Consider the following 26,336-nt stretch of genomic DNA (forward strand, 5'->3'; position numbering starts at 1 on the left):
CAGGAAATTCAGATTAAATCATAATCTCCTAGTGGGTTTTCGTCTTCACCACTCGAGGTTTGTGGGCATTAATATTGATAACTGCACTTTTCATCTATCTAACTCATTTTCTGGTTTTATTGAATAAAAAATATTTTAATTGTTTTAATGATTTATTTACAGGACTGAGACAACTAAAGGTGTTTTTGTCTATTGCAATTATCCCCTTCATTGGCTTCACCGGACACCGAGGACAACCACTGTTATATGGGTCCCTGAAGTATTTGGAATCAATTATCTCTGACCTGTTTGTATATATATATTTTTTTTTTCAAAAACGGTTATCCCGAGCCTAAATGTGTCACGTAGTACTTACTATTTAAAAACAAGTCTCTTTATAAGGACTTAGTATCTCAATACAACGACTTGGCTTATCGCTTAAACGACTTAGTATCTCCGTTTACCTACTTAGTATCTTTGTATACCGACTTAGTATCTCGCAATAACGACTTATCGTCTCGTTTAAACGACTAAGTATCTCGCAATAATGGCTTAGTATCTCGTTTAAACGATTTAGTATCTCGTTTAAACGACTAAGTATCTCGCAATAACGACTTAGTATCTCGTTTAAACGACTTAGTATCTCGTTTAAACGACTTAGAATCTCGTATCTCGTTTAAACGACTTAGTATCGCGTTTAAACGACTTAGTCTCCTTTAGTCTTAGTTTCTCGCAATAACGGCTTACTATCTCGTTTAAACGACTTAGTATCTCGCAATAACGGCTTAGTATCTCGTTTAAACGACGTAGTATCTTTGTATAACAACCTGTTATCCCATTGAAGATAAAACGTATTTCTAACGAGCTTCTAAGTAGTCATAACGAGATACTTAGTCGTGTTAAAATAATAATACGTGACACGTATAGGCATCAATAGTAAGATTACTTAGTTATTGTATTACCATTTAAAGATCAGCTTCTGTGAGTTTAAACATCGACCATAAAGTTTGAAGTGAAACAGTCTCGACCAAGAAATACATAGTTTATGCTCTACTGTTGAATACCGATTCAATGACACACGAAATCAAGTTCACGAGATTAAAAAAATAGTAGGTGTGAGTGGCCGGGTCATTTTAAAGTCAGAGTGTAAAATGGGCGGAACATGTATGCTTTTATTTCACAGATTTAGTCCAAACGCGAAGGAAAACATTGCCGAAACCAATTAAAAGAAAACTGAAACTGAAACTAATATGCCTTTAATAAAAGGTTCAAACACTGAGATGTGCAATGATTTCTTTATAAGGAGACATTTGATATGGTTAGTTGTGACTTGCACCAGACAAAACTACTATCTTGCATTGCCGAGGGCCTAAACATAACATCTTCGCTTCAAAAATATTTTAGGTAAAATATATAGACATCAAATATCATTTAAAATGTGCATCTATCATCCAAATAAAAGATTGCTATTTCGTGACGGTAATCATTTACCTTTAGTAAGTTTAATATAAAAATTCGTTTTACAACAGTTTTTTTAATCTGAACCAAACAAACAGTCCGATTTCAAAATGATTCAGTTGCTAGTAAATATTTAATAATGTCTTGATATTTTTTTTCACCGACTTGCGTTTTTTATTCATTTTTCTTTACTGACGCACACCAGTCATCGTGTGTCAGCTCAAATACACAAACAAAACACTTCCTTATTTGAAAACATTTCAATCGGAGTCGAAATTAATAACTCAGAAACCCAGAATAGACTCTTTCAAGCTCTTTATTGGTATCGTTCGGTTCGAAGTGCAAAAGATAAAAGGCTCTAACTGCTTTTGTATATAATGTCATTTAGAACGTTTTCACCTTTCATCCCATGATTCTGCTTTCAAAGATCTCAGCGTGCGCAGCTTCTGTTCTTTACAAATCAGCATATTACCAGGTACCCTTGAAAATCCATGAAGTGATTTGTCAATAAAAAATATCTTTTAGAAAGTAATTGTTCTGTCAATAACAATTTAAGTTGAATATTTATTTTTTTCGGTCTTCAAGATCGCATGAGGTTTTCTAAAATTAATCGATGTTTAGATAACTATAAACTAGTATAAAGCCTTCGGTTCGGAGTAAGCATCTATACTTTCAAGGATTCTGTCTTCCGAAACGTGAATATAAGAAAAATACATAAAAAAGCTAAGAAGATTTTCAATTAGTAGTTCAGATTTAACATTTTATGTACACATACTAAATAAGGCCAAACATATATGTCACGGGTAAGGCATAGCTGGTTTCTTTTTCAATAAGGAACTTCCATTTGCGTTGATTTGCGATAATTTCGATTAATCTTATCATGGACTTTTGCTGATAAAGACAGTGATCAAATAAAAAATGAAATATTGATACCATTTCTGAAAAGAAAGAGGATTTTCCATCATTAACTCCGGTAGCTGATCTGTGCTAATATCTGATTCATGTTTATAGTCTAAGATCAAGCACAACGGACCCCAAACATGCGTCCAAGTCTGTATGATCTTCCGCCAGAGGGCTGGAAACAAAGATGCACGTGCCTACCTTGGGACCTTATTCCTGACAAATGAATAGGAACAAAAACCAATCTGAAGATATCTTTTCTTTCTTATTCGATTTCCGATATTCATTCAAATAAGGATCACACATACTGAGGTATTGTTATTTTTTGTCTGATGACGAAGTGGAATGACGAACAATCATAATAATTCCCTTTGTCATCCGGTTATTTTGTTTCTCTTGGTGCATGAAGCCTTTCTTCTGTGTTCCCACTAACATATAGTAGTCAAACAGTAGAGAACGTATCACTTTAGAAACAAGGATTCTGTAGCAACCGACCTATATCGGGGTATATCAGTATTGTTGAAAGTTTTAAATATAAAATGGTCAATTTTTATGTTCACTCAAATAAATGTGTTTATTCAGGAAATTACTAGAAAATCCACCTATCGATCAAATTATAAAAAAGTGCAGGGTCGGAAGAAAAAAGGGTCCGTCGGGTTAATGGAAACAAAGATTTTTTTACGCCCAATGGCCTAGTTTTTCCTATTCGCTTTGCAGACGGCATTCTTGCTTTGTGATTGTTACAAAAATACACTCGTTGAAGCATTCTCAAATATTAACTGTTTTTTTCTTAAGTTGTTTCAATGCATGCATCTTTGAGTACAAACGTTTGTTGACATAAAATCTTGAATAATATTAATAAATTGCATATGGGTTAAAAGGACTCAAGTATTGAGTTTTGGCGGGCTGGCTTTATGCTGAAAATATTTACATAAGAGATAATAATCGTGTCAGTCTGTTAAATCATATCATTGGGTTGCGTTTTTGTCTCTGAGTCAATATGTTTGGTCGGCCCATTGTCGAACACGAGGCAGGACAGATGGATCTGTTTGCTTTGGGCATGCGTACAAGCAAGGCGTCAGACTTAAGTCGTAATGGGTTTTTAATTAACTCAAGTATTCAAGGTTTATTATTCAATTTTCTTTTTGAGCTCAATAGAAATCAAGTTGCATAATTGGAATATGACCCTATTGCAGTGAACGGTGGAATATAACAAAAAAAAAATAGAGAGAGAGAAAGAGAGAGAGAGAGAGAGAGAGAGAGAGAGCTTTTTGGCAAATGCAATACTGCAATATTGTTAAGACTGAGAGCAGAAACATTGAATTTCGGTCCATACACATCGCTTAAATACATTGAAAATTATTTAACAATGATAATAAACAACAAGCAATACACAACAAAAAATGGAAATTAAGAAACATTGATGTATTTCAGAAATCTAACACCTGTGCCATGTTTATGTCAAAAGCAGCATGCTTCTTCTCAGAAATATCACAGTGAAGTGATTTGTTATAAAACTAGAACTCAATACATTTTATGCAAGGAATAAAGACTTAGGATACGTCCAAACTATCCTAATATGAGAGTGTTTAAATAAGATTTGAAAGGAGTTTAATGTAGTGTTAACTGTTTTGTGCGTATTTTATTAGTTTTTAAAGAGATTCAAACACTTTTAACAAAGAGATTAGACACTAAAATATCTCAATTGCGGTTTTAAATAATTTATCTTGTTTAGGGAAATTGGTAAAATATACTTAAACTTTACTTAAGGTGACGTACCGCTAACCCTGGGCTCCAAATTTTGATGTCTTTATGTGTTATTATGTATTTAGAATACCACCAATAACGGTCCAACAGATGACTCTTCCGCATAGCTCCCAGTAATAGTTCTATAATCTAGAATTACCATAAATGCGAGCAATTATGTATTATTATCTCTCTACTTAACCAATTTGTCGGATAACTCAGTGTTTATTATCGAGCAAACGCGATTGTATCAGCAGTACTTGTGCCATTTGCGACAGGTTTAAAAGGTTCGAGGCAAATGGCGAATATGTCGCCTCTGCAACGATATTACCACTATTTCAATAGACATTAAAATGTTTTGACGTTTCATAGATGAATCTTATTTCATACATTTTCATTACAATTATCGTCTGCACTCGTGAAATGACAAATTAGCACTAGGATGAACGCCATTTCGTAATAAAAACTCAAGACAGATTTTGGACAAATGATGCACAATAACACAACCAACGCTGAAACTGTTCACCAGATGAAAACACTTACGCTTGTTTCCGTTGCCTGTTCATGAGCTCTAAATCTATGCGAGAAGTGTTTTTATTTAGGTATGTGTGCAAATTTGTAATATTTGTTTGTTGTTATTGTGACGCTGTGTCTCTCATTTAGTGCTTGAACCTCCAGTCTCCAACCTCTAACGTGGTGATCGTTATATTTTGGCAACTTAGCTTGTCCCTGCAGTTCTCATTGCACTTTGCTATAATGATATGGTTCATCTTTACTTCTTACTAAGGACAAAGCAGGTCAAAAGTGAGTTGATACATGTTAAGCAATCAAACATGAAAAACTTTGGATGTCATCAAATAATTATGTTCAACTTTGGTAACATTAACATGATGCAACTGTTCAAAGGATCCCCTCTAGGTTTCTTTTAAATATATTGCTGTTTTTTTTTCCTAAATCATAACACTTGCAACATGCTCTTTAGCGCCCAATTATTAAGATATTTCAAGTAATTTTACTGCAATTTGATAATACGTATCACGTTAGTAGTTTATGGAGAACTTTGGCATAAGCGTTATTCAGGCGTTATCGGATTGTGGCAGGGTTGCATCCTATAACCTTGTGTCTTTTAAGCAATGTCGTAAAATATGTGATTTATATGACACTAAACACAAATTTGTCTCGATATAAAACACGCATTTAACTGCTTTGACAGTAAAATACGTGTAGGCTAACCTTCATATGCTCAGGTCGTAATTATAAGTAATTTGAGGTCATAATATACAGCCCTTTGGCCAATTACGATCACATCCGATATGGACCTTTTCATAACACGACTTCCTTTCCTTTTATGCATACAGGCATTATAATCAACCTTAAACGCTTAGATGTTATTTAATGTTTTGTCATGTCAGATCTGTTTGATCAATCATAAATTTTGCAAAGGCTTCGTGGTTTTATGGCCGGCCGACGTTGCGCGCTTCTTGCAGGTGCTCGGTGACTGAACAGGAAGAACGACGCATGAATACAGGGTCTATCATTACACACACTGATCACTGGGTGTCAGATTTTGCCATTATTACAAGCATATTGCATTTTTACAATGCCTTTGATTGTTACTTCATAGCATGTGCTTTTGCAGCTTTGTCCCTTAGAAGGTTTTGCAATCTTTGTCCGTTTACAATAAATATTTTGCGGAATTGTGATGATATATGTGAGTAATTTAACCCTTACCTAGTTTTGGTGTAGAATTTCTATAAGAATGACCGGAAGTTACGATGCGACATAGGCTTATTGAAGAATTGAAACCGAATGTTTAGTAGCAGTAAACAACGGGTCTATAATGGTGAAACTAACCCTTAAATCTTACGTTGCTGCGCTGTCAGCGATCATATTTGTTTATATAAAAAAAGAAATGAGTTAATTGCAGGTTTTCGGCGTCAAATGAGTGGAAGCGAAACGCACGAATTCGGTCTTTTATTATTACACACACTGATAACGGGTGTCAGGTTATGCTTTTAGTTTAAATACAGTTTTTCAAGCATATTGCACTTTTACAATGCCTGAATGTTTGTTACTGGAAGCTTTCACCTTTCCAGAGGTGTTCATCAGAACGTTTTGCATTGATTGTCCGTTCACAATGATAACACGTTTCGGTAGCTCGATGATGTATGCGAGCAATCTTTACTAGTTTGGTGACAAAGCGCTGTAAGAACGATCAGGGACTGGATTTCCAGAATCATACATATGTATCGTACCCAGGAGTACTACTGTTAAAATCCCTTCTTAGTACAAACTCGCTCATAGGATCCATGAAAATCAACCTTAATCTTGCCCATTTACGGATTCTCTCCACAAGCCTTACAAGAGAGTTTCCAACGAGAATTGTATTGTACCAGCTCAAAAAGGAATTGTACCAACTTGAAAAGTGTATTGTATAAACCAGGAAAGAAATTGTCCCTATTTGACAAGACCAGATAAGACCAGATACTAACTAGAAAGGATATGATATCAAGCAGAAAACATGTTTTAAACTAGAAAAAAATAGTATCAACTTGAAAGTATGTGTTACCAACTAGAAAAAGTATGGTATCGACTAGAAACAACTTGATTTAAAAGCCAACCAAATAGACAAGAAATGGTATATCAACTAGAACAAAAAAAATCCAGCTAGAAATTATATGGTACCAACTAGAAAATAATGGCACCGACTATAAACTATATGTTCACATTTAAAATATAAATGGTACCAACTAGACAAGATATGGTAACAATTTGGAGAGAAATTACTCCAAAAGACACCTCTTTGCATCTGCGCTCCATGATAGATCGCTCCATGATAGATCTTAAATCATTTCCACAAAAGGTCCTCTAACCAGTTAGATGAAGAGTCACTCTAAGTGTCCTTGGTGTGCGGTAAATTACTCGTATTGGCGGCAATGGCGGGGTAATGCGGAAAGATGGTTTCAGCTTCTTATAACAAGGCGGCAATATTGCCAAACATTTTGAGAGAAGAAGTGTTATTGTCCCCTGATCAAGCAGGACTCTAAGCAAAGATAAGTGGTCCCTCTCTACATGGAATACTAATTAGCCTTTACAGATGGTTCGTGCTCATAAAACATCTACTCCTCTTAACGATTTTGTCATTTTTCAAATTAGAAATGGATTAAATTTCCACAAAATTCACAAAATTGGTCTCCTGAACGTAAACTAGCATATTACACTTGAACAAAACACTCGAATGACTTTCAATAGCAAGAGACTCCGCCGTAAAATTGCTATCTTCTTAAAAAGACTCCCTTTCTAAATCAATAAAGCAGTCACTTTGGAGCAATATTGGGTAATATATAAACAGATGCCCTCAAATTTATTGCCTTAAGCCCCTAACCCTTAACGTCGTAGCGTGCCTTAAACATATTTTACCGTGAAATAAGCGAGGCAGTAACTTAAATAGACCTATTTTGTCTCCAAAATTACTTTAATTTGCGTTATCGCTATGTGAGCATCATCGCTAATGGCTCAAAATTGAGATAATTAATTTTTTTAATTAATTTTTACTAGTTTCATTCTTGCACTTTCTTGTTATAATATTAGTCATAGGTGCTTAAATTATGTGTAAGAATGCGTACGACCTAATTTAGTTCATAATAATTTCTTTAATGGTTTGCTTTATTGCGACAAAATTGTATAGTTTATAGAATCCCGCGGTGGTCAGGTACTCCAATTGCATCACTCAGACTTTAAGAAACCAACTCGCGAACACCTATCATAGTTAGCCTTAACAGAACTCAGGGCTGATGTCCCTTTGAGAGGCCAAGATAACGTATTCTTGTATGGTATTCGAACCCGCAACGAGGATGAGAGTTGGACACATATACCATTCCAATGTACAGGACGGTCCGAATCCTAGACAAATTATATTTGTTAAAAGTTAAGGGTGCCAATTTAACGTTATTTTATGAAAAAGTGTTGGCTTTTGAATAAACTTCTGTCGAAAGATAAAAGGTGGCAGTATTGTTGGGAAGCGTTTGTAGCTTTTACATTTGCCAAAGAAAAAGGTCGAGGTATTGTGATAGCCTTGGTATCGTCGGCGTCGTTAATCTTGGTAATAGCGTTTAAAGAAATGAAATTTGGTACACAGGTACCAGTGACGATACGCAAATGTAAAGCAATACCCATAGCTCCGGCTATAATTTTAGTTACGAGTTATGCCCCTTGTTTGACGAAGAGAAAAACAAGTGTTCGCTACGCGTATTTCGGCCGTAGGCTGACCTAGCAGTTAAATGAACAGAGTTGAACTGAATATAATTAATATTTTCATTGGTCATTGTAAAATAAAACTAGAAATGCCATTGGCTATTGTAAAGATTGTAAATTAAAACTAAAAATCTTATTGGCCATTGTAAAGAAAGTCGAATAATATAAAGATGCATCGAATAAGTATCGAATACGATCTTACGACCTTTTTTAGTTCTATGGTCGTTTAAAGTTAAAGATATTTATTTTCTGGGAACGATTTTTCTCAGAAAAGTAAGACAGATATGGTATTTCAAGGCTTAACACATACATCGAGAAGATTGCTAAAACAAATTATACAATTTCGGAACTGATCTGGCTTACCGATAGTCATAGGTCAAGGTCACCCTACGCCGTATTGGACATAGTTTAGTCAAAACTTCTCCACGTGAAATGAGTTTTGTATCCGAAAATATTACTGCAGTTTTTAAAATCACCTATTTCAATTACTGTATTGCATTACTCTTCTGTTCGCTGAGTAATCAACCCATAAATATCCATTACCGGTCGACAATTAAAACAGGAACAAACTATACTGTGGTCAAGTACTCAAACCACCTTCGAACACTAGTCAACCGCTGTATGGCTAATAAACCACGGTCGTGTATCTTTTTTAAAGATATTTGTTGTTTATGATAGTATGTACATGGTTATAGACAATTGTTTCACTATCCACGACAGCTATAGATTGTTTAAACATTAAACATTTTACTTTGAAACAGCTTATGATATTGGCCATCTTTAAACCCTCCGAATTATTCGTTGAGGAATAACTTTTTCTTACATCTTACTGAAATTCAGATGACTCACTCTACATACTCTGATTAACTAAAGATATCTTGATGATAACAATCCATTCCATTGTGTCTTTTTACTTCATATTTTTCACTGATGTTGTTAAGTAAAGTTTCTTTTTTGTGTGTTTGACATGTTTGTTCACTGTTTTATTTGTTGTTTTTTAATATGTGTTTCATTGTTTTGTTATATCACATGCATATTATATGCCTTGATGAATAAAAACTTGAAACTTGAAACTTACAGAACAAAAGTAAAGGTCATATTTGAATACAGTGGAATGATTGAGGATTGAACCACTAGTTCTCTTAAACTGTTTGCACTTGTTTGAATAAAATCTACATGATTATGTTGTTAACGTTTTAAAGCTGCACTTTCCAAGATTGAACGTTTTGACAACTATTTTTATTTTTTGTCTTGGGATGAGCCCATTTTTGTGTAAATGTCTGAAAACCAGCCATATAAGAATGCTGACTGTTTACGTACGAAAATTTATGTTTAATGGCTAAAAAGGTCTGTAACGCTATAAGAAAAATATGTTTTTCGGCATTTTTCCCAAACAGCTGAGATATGTTCTGTTGTGAGGTATCGTATATGACTGAATTGAAGGCATTTAATGCCAAAATAAGCTGAGACAAAAATAAAAGATCAGACAACACTGTCAATTTGTGAGAGTGCAGCTTTAAAGGTAAATGAGTATTCCTTTTATCATTTTTTTGGCATAACAACATATATTTTGTTTGCTGTGACTTTTCAGAAAGTCATGATGTGCAACATAAACCTAATATGTTACTTTTAATGAGTTTGTGGTTAAAGAAGAAAGAACAGCAATGTTAAGACGTAAATGTGGTAATTGTTATAGATATAGAACATCCTGACCTTATGACATGGTGCAATACCTTGACGAAACAATATTTCAGCTGTACATTAAACGATATGAATTATGATCGACAAGCCTTAATTGTGGTCGTAAAATTTCAGTTATGTTTTTTGCTGTTGAATACGGCAACTTCGTTTTATGACATTTATCGTTTAACTATTTAACAAATCACCCGATTCTAAGGAAGATTATCTGAAACAAGCATGATTATATTTAAATTATTTCCGTATACAATTAGAGTAATATAACTGGCAGTGAAATGACCTTGACCATTTTAGTGACCTTGACCTAGTCTAGTAAAAGAATCAAGACCGACACAACCAATACTGGCAACAACGTTGAATTTACGAATCTTTATGCTTCAACGTAAGCCAACAATTTCTTAAGATTCGTGTTCGATTTGATTGTTCGTTCTTGATTAAAATATTCACTGCCTAGCAGACACAGGAATGTTTAATTTAGATAGTGGTTACATTATGACTTGTTTCGATAACTTCACACACGCGAAACTTTCTATCATAACTCTTTAGTTAATACATATTTAAGTGATATTTCTCAAATCTCGAAACAAATCAAAGAAACACAAACACTTTATAGCCATAGTCTTAATTACATTATATTCTTCCTGAAACGCACCAAGTATTTGATCTTGATTTTTCCCACTGCGTATAAACTATCATACAATCACATCGTCAGCGGTAAAAATCCATTTAAATTAACTATTGCAACACCCCAGGCGTGAAATCTATTTTCTTTAAATGATGACAAGCGATCAGGGGCGTTAGATAAATAGGAAAATATCCTTATTGTTAAGGTCTCCAAAACAAAAACCACTATTTCGATATGTCAAAGGGTGTCAGCCTTAAAATGCGATTAAAACTTATTGTCAAATTAAATGCTATTTTTTTTTAATCGGACTGGACAGATAGTCATCTTTTTAAGATGTTTTGGAATACCATTTAAGTGATATCAGAGGTATGGAAGCGTATTTCGTATATACGGATGGTTTGATCATGAAGTTTCGCCGATATGTTGTATGTCGACTTGTCGAGTCGTAACGTGATTTTGCCCAAATTATATCGACTTGTACACTTGTTAACTTGTTAAACACGTTATGTCGACTTACACAATTTCAAGCAGTCGTGTTACTGTTGAGTATGGAAGAGTATACTGTATATACAGATTAAATAACAATGCACTGATGTCGACTTCTTTTATGCCGACTTGTGTGTTATACCACGAATTTTGGCAATAATTACGTCGACTTGTTCACTTATTAACTAATAGTTGTCCGGTTAGCACAGTGGTAAGCGCACTCGCTTCTCACCATGGCGGGTTAGATTCCCGGTCTGGACGCATGTGAGTTTGGTTAGTGGTCACCAAGCTGGACAAGTGGGTTTTCTCAGGGTACTCCGGTTTCCCCCACAACACAAGACCACAACATCGTGCTCACGAGAGTGATTGATATAAGTTGCAATAGCTTGTTTCACAATCGTTGTAAAATTAAATAAGTTTTAAATATTAACTAGATACGTCGACATAAATATTGCGGCTTGTCGTGTCGACATGACTACATACTCATATCAGCTGTATAAACGATATATTCTTCCAGTTTCGACAAAAACGTCGACATAGCCAGTGAATACGTAAATACGGCATACATTGGGCAAACTGTCGCGTTATATCTCATTAAGTCGACATAAAGTAAGTCGATACAACTACTTGATCACATCATCGGTAGTTTCAATATACGCTTCCATACATAAAAAACTTTAAATTGCTTTGACCAAACTCAAATCAAAGATATTAAAAGAACTCGCTTTAATCCTTGCAATTCAAATCAAAAATAAATACGCGGTATACGTTTGATATCATTCCATTCATGTGTTTGGGTAAAGATGAGCACCGGATATTTCTTCAACCGAGTTGAATAGACCATTAGCGATTTACATAATCATAAAGATAGGTTTAAACGAAATATTATGTTCAATGCATGGTATATCATGATCGCGACGCTAATGGTTTAAGTGAGAAGTTTATACGTAACAATGCACTTAACGAAATAGACAAGATAGTGGCTTTATCTAAAAGTACTAGAAGGACCATATCAGGACAGTTTTTTAGTGGGTCAAGTGATCCAGTTTGGACCTTAAAACAAACGGAGCTATATTGCAGAAAGATTGTCCTGGGGATTTTGAAGATGGTGTGAGTTTGTGTCGCGAGTTAAATACTAAACAGAGAGAGCGATTATTGACTATTTTGTACAGACTGAATCTGAGCTTAACAGTGATTTGGACTGCTGAGTCGGATTTGCATTGGCAGAACTTTGAAAAACTCGGTGGAACACACGCTTTGTGAAAATAATTAATACTAACAGTTTATGGTATTGTTTAGTGCGCATTTTTTAGACTAGGGGAGTCTTTTTAAGGGAAATGAGTGCTATAATACGTACGTTTGAGACATAGGTATAACCGGAAAAAAGAAGCTAACTAGACACTGGGAAATGTTTCTGGAATGTTTTCGGAAGGCAGTCAAAGCATTTATTGTGTTATGAAATATAATAACTTTAAATTATTAGTTCAAGAGGTGCTAATGTGATGGAAAACGTTGGCTTTATGAACATGTGTTAGGGTTTCTGGGGAGCCGATTCATTATATCTCAGTTTTGATGGATATGGTTTGTGTTTCATGTTAAACGCGATATGGGCCATATTTTGTAATTAATAAAGCAATGATTCGAGACAGTGTTTAAACCAGACTGGAGGACGATTTTTTATGTTCATTTCTGTGCATAAAATTAAATGCATTAACCGCCATTGCATCGGGACAATTATCGGTACACGCACGACTATACTTAGAATTTTAATTTAATTGTTGAAACATATCGCGGTTAAATGTGTAGGAAAGACAGCAAAAAACTCGAAAAACAGTTTGAAACTGAATAACAAAGAATATTTCAACATAGCAAAGACAGCATAAGATAGTGAAAAAATCTGCAAATATAATTTAGATCGTTTATATCTTTAGGTCACTGAAATATTCGCGTTATCAGTGGAAGGGCTTTCATGTTCCTTGCCAGGATTTGAAATAACTGTGTCTCTAAGACCTTAACGATTGTCACAAGATTTATAATGTGGATTTAGTCGTTTGTTCGTGTTCATCTAGTGCCTGTTAAGAATAAGTTTATTGCGGATGTCTTATAAATAATATGTGACAAGGGATCGAACGTGTGTGAATTTGGAGTGCAGTTTTAAAGCTGAGTAAACATCATTCACTTTTGAGAGGCGCTGTAGGAAAACTTGTAAACATTGAAAGATGAAAATTGAGTTTTTAAAGTCACATTAGCTCAATGATGGAATTATTGAACTAGGACTTATTTGTATGGAGTAAAAGTGGGAACATCGTGTTCCAAAGGGAGTGATTAAGTTTTATTTATAAACCTTTTTTTGGAAATGGAAAATAAAAAGCAATGGTGAACAATAACTATCAGGGACCACGGTGGTCATTCAAGGACAGTGTGGCAGTGGTCGTAGTGAAACTGGTTCTACTAACATCTTTGGTCACGTGCGATAAGGTAATTTTATACTATTTGTTGGTATTCTGTATGCTAATTGCACTATACTTTTAAACTGTTGGTACTTTGTATGCTAATTGCACTAAAAGCTAGGTATTTGAATCGTGGGTCATTCAGTCCTTAAGAAAAATGTTTAATTAAGTCATTCTGATACATTATAGTATCTGAAAATGTAGTTTCCCCGAGTGTGATTATTAATTAAAGCGGTTGAATGAATTTATTGTAGAATAAAACAAAGCAAACAAGCTGAAATGATCAAAACAGTTCTATCAATAACAGTTTTTTGTCACTATGATTTTATCTCCGAAACTTCAAGTAATCAAATGAAAATACATTTGACGTGTATCACTATGCTTAAAATAGGCAGTTTAATGACACTTGAAAAGTGTACAATTTATTGAGCGAGACCAAGTATCCAAATATGTTTGTTGTAACATGTTTAAGAATGTATTTTTGTTTAAATGTATATACATATAAGGTAATAACTTGATAACACTTGTACCATCTGTGTTCTTGTTATACAGGAACATTGAGCGAACACATGTTATCATTCGCATACATGAACTGGTCTCACATTATAAATTCACTGCGGTGCATTGTGGCAATTGAATACTCTCGTTTATCGTGTGAATCTGAATCGCAATCGTTTGAATGCATGCTAATGAAAGGCATAATTTAAATGCAGGTTTTGCAAATACGTTTAATTATCATTCATAATAAGAGTTATTGAATTACTCAAGTCAATACTTCTTAGATTGTTTTGGAACGCTTCCTTCCTTCCTTCCTTCCTTCCTTCCTTCCTTCCTTCCTTCCTTCCTTCCTTCCTTCCTTCCTTCCTCACACGTTGTTACATCTAACCATTCTCTTCTTTTCCGGCCCTTAGAACTATCTTTTACACGTTATCTTATATCCTTTGTCTGTACTGGTTGTCAACACACCCAATAACAAATATAACAGTTATTGTAAATCATATACATAGTATGTTATCTTATCCCTTAGTTTAGTGGCTCTTCCATCCACCTTGTTCTCATCAATGCACTCTGCCTACATAGTTATAATGCTTTTGTTGATGTAAAATGGCGGAAGCTGTTGTTGGCTTGACGCGGTGTTGATTGTTATCTGGATATGATGTAAAACTCATTGTGCACGCGATTTGCTTCTTGCAGACTTTAATGTTCTCATGATATATACACGAGATAAAATTCTTCTTCGATGTAAACGTTCTAATATGATGATCATAATAACATCCATTTTATATGACATTTAGGAGAATTCATATTTTCCTTTAAACGCTGGTTAGTTTGTCTGACAATTTTTTTATTAATATCTAAATCAATCAATCAATCAATCAATCAATCAATCAATCAATCAATCAATCAATCAATCAATCAATCAATCAATCAATCAATCAATCAATCAATCAATCAATCAATCAATTAATTAATTAATTAATTAATAAATCAATCAGTCAATCAATCAATCAATCAATCAATCAATCAATCAATCAATCAATCAATCAATCAATCAAGCAAGCAATCATTCAATCAAGCAATCAATCAATACTTCATTCATTCATTCATTCATTCATTCATTCATTCATTCATTCATTCATTCATTCATTCATTCATTCATTCATTCATTCATTCATTCATTCATTCATTCATTCATTCATTCATTCAATCAATCAATCAGACAATCAATCAGAGAAACAAACAAAATTATCAGTCAATCAACATATTATTCGAGCAATCACTCAATAAATCAAGCAATCGATCAGCCAAATAATTATTCGATCAATCAGTCCAATAACGAACAAACTATATAACCTTGTAATCTACGACAAATATTGGCTACAATAATCTAAATATTCTTTTTTCGTACGTGTGGCCATTCTTTATATCAAAATGCAAATTCATAAATGTTTGCAACCACGATCTTCTCAGATAAGCTATAAATGTTCGTTTCTATCTGAATTTTGGTTTCAAAAACTCATGCAAGTGTGAAAATTTATGAAATTTATTTGCATTTTATGTAATACTAATATCCCACTCTATGCACATAGAGCTAACTATTATATATTTTGTACAGCACGTAAGATCAGTCAGGCAAGCTGTTGTATCGTATCATTATATTGTATAAATTATCTTGTCATATAAGTCTTTTTAACATTCGCTGTCTTCCAAAAACAAACATAATTCCCACGGTATATACCGTACTCAGCGCGTTTATTTACAGCAACGTTACAATGCGTTACACTCAGTTTTGTAAAATTATCCGAAACAAGTTTCGAAAGTTAATGAAAGAGTTAGTGTTAGGACGAAATCAAGCACTTGTAAAATATACTATGGTCTCTCACAACTGTAGGTATGTATTACACCTGCAGTAGAAAGTATGAATTGTGGTATATTTCTCTAGTTTCGTTTGTCAATCTTAGTTTTCCGTTCAGATTTGGCCTCTCTTTCGTTGACACACTCTTAAATTATTTCTAAACATGTATTGAATGAAGGAAAGAGTGAATGAATAATTGTGTCATTGGTTGCTGCATTTTGTATCAAAATGCTAGTTTATTCCTGCAGGTCAGAGTACACAGGATGTATTACAAAACCCGTGCAATTTACATGCTCTTTCGAAAGGAAATACTTGTGTACACTGTGCTTGTTCACAATAGAACGTCCTTGGCTATATGTATATACATTATTGCAACTTATAATATTAAAATAACTCATGATTATATCAATACTATTGTATATTGTATATAAACGGGGCGATAATTTTATATCTGTGTCATTCTGTCCGTCAGTCTGTCTGTCTGTCCACCTGCCTGTCCGTCCGCCAGTCCGTCCGTCTGTCTGTTGATGTAATGCTGTTTCTTCTTTTTTTTTTTTATCTCGTCCGTTTCTCGTTGACGTCGGAGTAGTGCAAAAAAAACACATTAATATTGGCCATAACTCCAAAACTGTTCAATAAGAACATGTGACAAATTGCCCATAACTTTGGCTTTAATAATTATGGAGAAGTGCCCCTTTTTCGAATAAATACAACAGCAACAAAAACAGACGAACGATTGCATTCGTTCAGCGGTACTCTTGTTCTCCTCTACACCTTAAGTTGAAAATCAACATAATACGCCGTAACGTGACCACATTTCGTGATAAGTGATCCAGTTTAAATCACCACGATATCTAAAAATGATTTATATTAACACAAATGTATATAGAACATGCAATGTCAGTGATATGCCACTTAGGGGTGGAATCCTTTTATTGCAGGCAATTGTCAGCCTACCTCAAATCATTCAATGTAATAAAAAGACATTTTCAAGCGAATAATATACTCCTGTAACGATATAGGTATCTTTGTTTGATATCTTTTGATTCTACAGATGGTAATACCGATACAATTGTTTATAACAGACAATTAAATACATTTAAGTATTTATATTTCGTTGTAAAACGCCTTGATAGTTAAAGTTGATACACAGATCTATCATGTGTCGAGTTTAAAATTCTTATCCCACGAAGTGCATTTTGTTATATGCATTGAAATGGTGTAAAGAAATCTAAACTAAAATTGTGCACACGATCGATGCAATATCTGAGTTTCAAATAAATAGATCGATATGTTTGTACCTAACAAATGGGGGCAGAATATCGAACTATTTTTATGTTTTCTTAGCCTATGCATACTGCATACAGTATATATAGGCTATGAAAAATAACATGAACAAGTTTGCTTCTGTCCTCTGTAAACTTAACTGAATTCGTTGATGCTGGGGCGTAGCTGGCCCTCTATTTATGTGGATTCATAATTGTGCTGGGGGGGGGGGTCCGCAGGCATGCCCCTCGGAAAATTTGAAACCCGTGGTAATCTGATGCATTCTGCATGTGCATTTTGAGGTGCTTTATTTAATACTGGAAAATGGACAGTTTTAGGGCCATGTAGTCAAGTACGCATACTTCAACTTTGGCTTATTGTTTTGTCAGAATCATGTGGATTCAGCTGTGTACTCGCGTATAGGCAGCTACGCTCCTGCTTTTATGCCGTGGTTTAATAATCTGTTTTCCAATTACTTATATAGGAGACTAGATATTTCTTTTTCTAAAAACGTATTTTCGATACTTGAAATTCCACTCGTTTATGTTAAAGGCAAATATCCCTGCTGTCACAAGGCACAAGGACAGTATCATGGTTAGCTGTATTTCACTCATCACTGACACAACTAGTTGAAACCCTCATATGTGATTTATCCAGGTATCTTTTTATTAATCAATGGGCACAGCTTATTGCCAATCGACAAATATGTTTTATCATGACGTTTGTCGCACGTGTGTGGCCATCGATTGTTTTGCATTATGTATATATTGTTTCAACAGATATAGGAAAAAAACACATTTAAAAAGTATTTTCTGTGTCTATATATTGCTAAACCTGTAATGTCGCGATCACGTTGATTCGGTAGGTTTTTTTGTAAGTTAGGAAACTGATAACAAAACAGTAAATCAACTATCACGACTATCACGACCAACTTTCACGACCGGCTATTACAACTATCACGACTTTCACGGCTATCACGGCCGACTATCATGACTATCACGACAATCACCACCGACTATCACGGCTATCATGACTATCATGGTTATCACGACCGAATATCACGACTATCATGGTTATCACGACAGACTATCACGGCTATCACGACTATCATTGTTATCACGACCGAATATCACGACTATCATGGTTATCACGACCGAATATCACGACTATCATGGTTATCACGACAGACTATCACGGCTATCACGACTATCATTGTTATCACGACCGAATATCACGACTATCATGGTTATCACGACCAAATATCACGACTATCATGGTTATCACGACAGACTATCACGGCTATCACGAATATCATTGTTATCACGACCGAATATCACGACTATCATGGTTATCACGACAGACTATCACGGCTATCATGTTTATCACGACCGACTATCACGACAACCACAGCTATCACAGACTAAAACGGCTATCACGACTGACTTTCGTGACTATTATGGCTATCTCGGCCGACTTTCACAACGATCACGGCTATGTCGACCAACTATCTCGACGATCACGGCTATCACGACTGACTTTCGTGACTATTATGGCTATCTCGGCCGACTTTCACAACGACCACGGCTATCACGACAATAACGACCGTCTATCACGATCGGCTAATACGGCTATCACGACCGGCTAATACGGCTATCACGATCGGCTAGTTTGACTATCACGCCTACAACGACCAATTATGACGAATATTACGGCTATCACGACCGTCTATCACGACTTTCACGACCGACTTTAACGACTATCAAGGCTATCAAATACTGTGAAGTGATCGAATGCGTCAAATCCGATGAAATCGTCCTGATGAAACAAAATGACATGGATAATTACAATAACCAAATCCAATATACCACACATAATGACTAGTTTGCAGGTATTTCGCGAAACCTTTCATTTAGCCTCTTGGAGTACTTTTTGGCTAATAGACATAAGATTGTAGTGTCATTAACTAGACATTCCTAACTATATAGTTTCAACCCTTGCCCTGTTGTTCGGAAGGCAAACGCCATTAGGCCCGATTGAAAACAACAACAACACAATTAGCTTATTATCCTCAAAGTCAACGTTTTTTTTTTATATTTTTGAAGAAAATTAACGCTTAAGCGAAAAGAGGTCGAAAACTGGGTAAACAGCGTGGAAATGTGAGAAATTACATAATTTGTTCAGAATTTAAATGATGAAAATAAATCCGTCTTTCCGCACTGGCAGTTCTTTTTAAACCCGGATGAGAATTTATAACGTATTTTTCTCAAACCTTATAAACCACTGTTGGTATCAACTGGGTCTTCATCCCAGTTTCTTAAATTTTGCAGACTCTGCAACTTTTGGAGCTAACAACTGATACTTCTTGTAATGAGTCCTGTTTTTGTCTGGTTTAAATTGAATTAGCAAATTCCGCTCAGTCTCGACTCGTTTCTTTCTCAGACATCTAATTTTCTTAATTAGAAATCTACATCGAATTAGCAGTTAACACGTTTGACTAATGCAATTATAGCAGATTATTCTTTCGGAGTGATTGTTCTTGGTTCTTTGTTCTGTATTTCATTAGGAATTAGTTTCAATTACGTACATGTATGTCATTGTTTTAATGTCGTCTGCGTAGCATGGCGGATATATAGAGGCCCTGTTGAGCACGGCGTCACAATTACATTTCCGCTGTTTAACTAAAGGTTTGGTATTTAATAATTAGGCAAACCACTTTATGTTCGGGTTACCCGACCCTACCTACGATATTGGCTCCGACCCTACCGTTTTATAGTCAGTTCTAAAAAAAAAAAAAAAAAAAAAAAGTTTGTGTTTTTTATATGTACTTTAAAACTAAGATTTATACAGAATATAACTATAACACCATTCTCCTATAATGACAATATCTTTCTTATATAAAGCCTAATAATGAAAAAGCTCACCTACCCTGCCTGTTTTTGAAAAGGATATAACCCTGACCAAATCATTTTATGGCCTTACCAAACTTAGTAACAGTGTTCATTGTCATTATATATCGACTGATTTCAATCAACAACAACATCGCACAATTATTTTCAGAGTTATGGCCCTTGAATTGTCGAAAATCACCATAATTAACAGAATAACGTTTATTTAGTTTTAAACAAAAAGTAATCGATCATAGCGTGTGTCTTATAATAAGTAGATAAATAAAGTAATTAATTACTGAAATAAACGGAAAATTATCATTTGACCAATTGTTATAGCAAAAGAGATAGAGCAAAAATACATTCTGAAAAAAAGTCTTAACGCTGCACTGTCACAAATTGACAGTGTTGACCTTTTTATTTTTTTGTCTCATAATCAGCCCATTTGACATCAGTGCCTTCAATTCAGTCCTTTAAGATAACTCACAATAAAACAGATCTTAATTGTTTGATAAACTGCCGAAAATAACGTTTCTCTTAAAGCGTTAGTAAAGCTTTTATCCATAAAACATCAATTTTCCAACGTAAAGAAGAAAACTGCGATCTGCTCTTTTGTCAGCGGTCGTACATCGCTCGTTTCCAGACCTTTACTCAAAAATTGGCTCAAAAATAAAATAAAAATGTCAAAACAATCAATCTGTGGGAGTGCAGCTTTAAGTAAAGTATTCGTATGCAAAGCGTTCATCTTTAGGTAATGGCCAGTATTTGAACAACCACCAAACAAGCTTAAGATGTATTATACTATCATTATGAAAGGACGGAACGAGATAAAATATTTGATAATACTCCAATTATCGATAATAATCAAAGGTAAACAAAAACGTGTGATCATTTCTGCCTGAAGTTTTGCAGATAGTGACTACCTTGGGGATTTGTACTTAATGTAGGACAGGTTTTGCTTCTGTTAGTTATAACTCACGTGTTTTGCACTAAAGCTGCTGTCAAGACAAAAACGTACATACAAACGTGACCTACATGCCGAATTAAAGTTCAAAGATGGTGGGAAACAAACTTAATAGATGCAAGCACGACCTGAATCACAGCTGCTTCAAACAATATCGTCAAATTTCGATTCATGTAAATAAATGAAGGTGTTAAGTATATTATAAAGTTCGGAAAATCATGTTCCTGATACATACAAGAGTGGTAACAAGACGACGGCTTGAAGCCGTGTAGTCAAGACGCTGATACTTTATTTACAAATGGTACATACATCAGAAATGTTCTTAATAGTACAATTTAAACACCAAGCTTCTAGTTGCACATGTGACCTATATAACACAAGTTCTAAACAGTACAGTTAAAACACCAAGCTTATAATTGCACCTGTGACGTATATGACACGAGTTAAAACACGAAACTTATAGATGCATGCGTGACGTACGCACGTACGTACGCACGCACGCACGCACGCCCACATACATGCACGCACACACTATACACATTTGGCGAACACCCACTCATAATTGTAAATGTAATAACAAACCCTATATATTCTTTTTATTTGATTTCAGGTTCCAATACCAAAGTTCCAAGACCTCAGGGATAACTATCCTGGCTACGCTCATTACGGTGGTTCATATAGAAACCATGACCTTCTTGCTCACCTTGACCTTCACAACACATCCAATCTTCTCATACACGACACGAGTGCCTTGAGGCTCTCGGAAAGTTTGAATCGAATCGGAGGAGTACATTCGTTAGGAACTGAACTTATTCGACTTTCGAAATATGGTCACGATAGTGTGGAGGGGATAAACAAGATGCAGTATATCTATCTACCAATAGCCTTTGGGCCCTACCTTGCTGATAAATATGGCTATCCAAATATAACCAAAATCCACATGACTGATCCCTCAAAAACAAAAAATACATTTTGGGGAAAGCAAGGTATTTTAAGAGTGATTACATATACTGTGCATGGCAATAAGCCAAAGGGACATGTTGCATTGTGGGACTGTAATCATTTTTACCAATCAAAAGACTGGATAGCAGAAAATAGTTTACTTACAGTGGAATTCTGGGAATCGCCAGGTAACATTTCCATAGTTTCAAAAGTATTATTACATGTTTATATGTTTATGCAATTGATAGTAAAAAGGCATTTACACGTACATTTATAATAAAACAAATCACCTAATATTGTTTTTAAGGTCATTCATCGTAAAACCTAAGAATTTTGCTTTGAAATTATTAAAATACTGACATAATATCATAATAAATAATCAAATATCATAACATGTCTCGCCATTTTTGGGTTTTCTATCCTTTTCTCTATTTTTCATACCAGATTGCTGCTGTACGGTTGACTGTGATAAACAAGTCGACCAATCAACTTCAGTCAAAGCAGATGGCATTGCTAGCCAATCAGATGAGCCGTTACAAAATGACGAGAGCCAATCAAAACTTATTACAGTTTTAAAAACAGGTCACGTGTCATCAAAGGAAAGTTCATTACCGGAAACAGATTTATCTTCAATTATGAGGCATTCTTCACATAAGAAGGGCCATAGGGTTTCTTGAACATCGATGAGGATTTATATAACAAGTTTTTTATTCTGACAGTATTCAAAAGCAGCTTCCAGAAGCAAAATCAAATGTCTTCCAGATCATAGATCTTAACCCCCGAACATAAATTGTGCATACTTTAATATATTTGATTCACTTAGCACTTCGTCTTAGTGGAAGCATGGTATTTAATATATATATATTTGGCATCTACTTGAAGGCATTCTGATGTATTCAACATATTTAAACTATTGTCTTAATACTTGAATACGCAAATTATTTACAGTCAATTTTATTAGATACAGTCTTTGTTTAAACATTTCCATCGTTAAGTAGACTCACTCGGCCTTCATGAACCGATTTTAGTTTTTTCTGGCAGCCAATTTTTCTTGTGCTATCTTGATAACAATAATCCTAGTCAGATAATGTTTTGTGCATTGCTCGTACAATTATGTTATATAATATGTGTATATTAATTGAATGTCATTTTATGTCTGAAACTCCCATGCTTGTATGTATAAATTGTTAACTATTATATGTGATGTTTCCTTGTCCGTATACCATGGTGACCTGACGTCATATAGAACAGTTATTTCACTATTACACTTTATCTATGTATATTCCACATTGAGATAAAAGGGACGTAAGAGAGAAAAACGATCGAACATATATCATTCATGATTATGTCCCTTCAATAGGTTATCAATGCAGATTGTATGTATAGAAGATAACAGAGTTGGTGTACCACGTGATAACTAGCGTCATAAATGTAACTTCGGAAGGCAACATTTAGCTTCGAACGAAGACTTTAAACAAAGTTAAATTCACTGTTTCTTCACCATTTTGAATGAAACATAGCGCAGTCTACGCCGCTTACGGAGCCCCGCCTTCGGTCATTTACCAGAGTTTGATTGAGAGTTGAATTTCCTCAAACGCTTCGACAAACCTGTTCACATCACATAACGAACGGCCGTCTGACGGAGCACTGTCAAAACATTATTTGGCTGTATTACATTATTTGGAAACAGGTTTGTCAAAGTGTTTGATGAAACTGATCTCCTTATCAAACTCCGGTATTAAAACGAAGGCGGAATTCTAAGTAAAATAATGCCTTCAGACGTAGCAAATTTGACGTAATTTATCACGTGGTATACACACACTGGATAAATACTACAATATATTTTATTGTATAAATAAAGAAATAAAAACAATATGTTAAAGCATTATAACAATATAGCACTGTTACTTAGGGAGCGGCTAATAATAACAAACACTTCAAAACGTAAGTATAAGGGATCTTTAAGGCTTTTACTTAGGATATTTATTTCATTTTTACTATAGAAACCTTTTTTCTAAACGGTAAAAATTACAGCGCTGAACGAGAACGTAACATTTATGTGGTAGCTTCTCTCGTTGTGGATAAATATCTCTGTATGAAAATAATTGTTCTATTTACATATTCATACATGAACTACAATATCTGTGAATCAAAGGAAAACAGTCATTTGGGATACTGTTTTAAAGCTTAGAAAGTGTTTTCAAGAACTGGATATGGCATAATTTACGTTCACTTCTAAAGGCCAATAATAGACGATTTGTTAAGAGTATTTAACATTTGTAAATCATTCTTCAATGGCAGAGTAATTTATATCAAAACATTGACGTTGTCGGCAGTATTCGAACCTGCGCGGGAAGATCCCAATGGATTTCTAGTCCATCGCCTTAACCACTCGGCCACGACAACTTGCTGCACCGTATAATAACTGTCATCTTAGTATTGCGTGTGGATATCGTTATCTGACAATATTCCTATATTTCATGTCGATCTATCACTAATAGCTTTGTGATAATAGCCATGCGAAATGAATCCGGCCGGTTAGCTCAGTTGGTTAGAGCGTCGTGCTAATAACGCGAATGTCGTGGTTTCGACCCAAAAAATGGCCAATCTCTTTTGTATAGGGTATTTATTTCATTACCTACTGTAAAAACAGTGTATTACATTGTTGGTTAGCCTTATTTCGAAACGGCAAAAATTACAACGCTGAACGAGGGTATGACGTTACGTTGACGTGATAGCTTCGAACATTTTGGACATATATCTATATAAGAAAATTGTTGTAAATGTGAAATAATTATATATTTATATATGAACTACAATATCTGTGAAATAAAAGTAAAACAGTGATTTGGGATACTATTTTAAAGCTTAGAAAGTGTTTTCAAGAAGTGGATATGGCATAATTTACGTTCACTTCTAAAGGCCAATAATAGACGATTTGTTAAGAGTATTTAACATTTGTAAATCATTCTTCAATGGCAGAGTAATTTATATCAAAACATTGACGTTGTCGGCAGGATTCGAACCTGCGCGGGAAGATCCCAATGGATTTCTAGTCCATCGCCTTAACCACTCGGCCACGACAACTTGCGGTACTATAAGATAACTGTCATCTTAGTATTGCGTGTTGATATCGTTATCTGACAATATTCCTATATTTCATGTCGATCTATCACTAATAGCTTTGTGATAATAGCCATGCGAAATGAATCCGGCCGGTTAGCTCAGTTGGTTAGAGCGTCGTGCTAATAACGCGAATGTCGTGGTTTCGACCCCAACACTGGCCAATCTCTTTTGTATAGGGTATTTATTTCATTACCTACTGTAAAAACAGTGTATTACATGGTTGGTTAGCCTTATTTCGAAACGGCAAAAATTACAACGCTGAACGAGGGTATGACGTTACGTTGACGTGATAGCTTCGAACATTTTGGACATATATCTATATAAGAAAATTGTTGTAAATGTGAAATAATTATATATTTATACTTGAACTACAATATCTGTGCAATAAAAGTAAAACAGTGATTTGGGATACTATGTTAACGGCATTTTTAAACGGCAAAAATTACAACGCTGAACGAGGGTATGACGTTACGTTGACGTGGTAGCTTCGAACATTTTGGACATATATCTATGTAAGAAAATTGTTGTAAATGTGAAATAATTATATATTTATACATGAACTACAATATCTGTGAATTAAAAGTAAAACAGTGATTTGGGATACTATTTTAAAGCTTAGAAAGTGTTTTCAAGAAGTGGATATGGCATAATTTACGTTCACTTCTAAAGGCCAATAATAGACGATTTGTTAAGAGTATTTAACATTTGTAAATCATTCTTCAATGGCAGAGTAATTTATATCAAAACATTGACGTTGTCGGCAGGATTCGAACCTGCGCGGGAAGATCCCAATGGATTTCTAGTCCATCGCCTTAACCACTCGGCCACGACAACTTGCTGTACTATATGATAACTGTCATCTTAGTATTGCGTGTGGATATCGTTATCTGACAATATTCCTATATTTCATGTCGATCTATCACTAATAGCTTTGTGATAATAGCCATGCGAAATGAATCCGGCCGGTTAGCTCAGTTGGTTAGAGCGTCGTGCTAATAACGCGAATGTCGTGGGTCCGACCCCCACACTGGCCAATCTCTTTTTATAGGATATTTATTTCATTATTATCTGTTAAAACAGTGTACCACATGCCTTGATTAGCATTATTTCTAATTGCAGCGCTGAATGAGAACGTAACATTTACGTGGTAGCTTCTCTCGTTGTGGATAAATATCTCTGTATGAAAATAATTGTACTATTT

At 34.8% G+C, this 26,336-nt stretch overlaps 1 protein-coding gene and 5 non-coding genes across 6 annotated transcripts; 3 read left to right on the forward strand and 3 right to left on the reverse strand.

The window, feature by feature from the left end:
- Positions 1 to 11,961: 11,961 nt before the first annotated feature.
- Positions 11,962 to 23,206, forward strand: LOC128212334 (uncharacterized). The gene is made up of 3 exons (XM_052917733.1): positions 11,962 to 13,624; positions 21,678 to 22,197; positions 22,454 to 23,206. Exons 1-3 carry the CDS (start codon positions 13,520 to 13,522, stop codon positions 22,684 to 22,686), a joined length of 858 nt encoding a protein of 285 aa, XP_052773693.1. The 5' UTR covers positions 11,962 to 13,519; the 3' UTR covers positions 22,687 to 23,206.
- Positions 23,207 to 24,333: 1,127 nt separating this feature from the next.
- Positions 24,334 to 24,415, reverse strand: Trnas-aga (transfer RNA serine (anticodon AGA)). Its single transcript has one exon. It is a non-coding gene; the product is annotated as a tRNA-Ser (tRNA).
- Positions 24,416 to 25,014: 599 nt separating this feature from the next.
- On the reverse strand, positions 25,015 to 25,096 carry Trnas-aga (transfer RNA serine (anticodon AGA)). The gene has a single exon. It is a non-coding gene; the product is annotated as a tRNA-Ser (tRNA).
- Positions 25,097 to 25,222: 126 nt separating this feature from the next.
- Positions 25,223 to 25,296, forward strand: Trnai-aau (transfer RNA isoleucine (anticodon AAU)). Its single transcript has one exon. It is a non-coding gene; the product is annotated as a tRNA-Ile (tRNA).
- A 591-nt stretch (positions 25,297 to 25,887) lies between these two features.
- On the reverse strand, positions 25,888 to 25,969 carry Trnas-aga (transfer RNA serine (anticodon AGA)). The gene has a single exon. It is a non-coding gene; the product is annotated as a tRNA-Ser (tRNA).
- A 126-nt stretch (positions 25,970 to 26,095) lies between these two features.
- Positions 26,096 to 26,169, forward strand: Trnai-aau (transfer RNA isoleucine (anticodon AAU)). Its single transcript has one exon. It is a non-coding gene; the product is annotated as a tRNA-Ile (tRNA).
- Positions 26,170 to 26,336: the final 167 nt, after the last annotated feature.

This window comes from Mya arenaria, chromosome 12 (genome assembly GCF_026914265.1).
Source record: "Mya arenaria isolate MELC-2E11 chromosome 12, ASM2691426v1".
NCBI lineage: Eukaryota > Metazoa > Mollusca > Bivalvia > Myida > Myidae > Mya > Mya arenaria.

Coding starts and splice junctions, on each gene's coding strand:
- LOC128212334 (XM_052917733.1), top strand. CDS start 13,520: ATGGTGAACAATAACTATCAGGGACCACGGTGGTCATTCAAGGACAGT. Junction 13,625..21,677: donor CTTTGGTCACGTGCGATAAG/GTAATTTTATAC, acceptor ATTTGATTTCAG/GTTCCAATACCAAAGTTCCA. Junction 22,198..22,453: donor GGAATTCTGGGAATCGCCAG/GTAACATTTCCA, acceptor TTTTCATACCAG/ATTGCTGCTGTACGGTTGAC.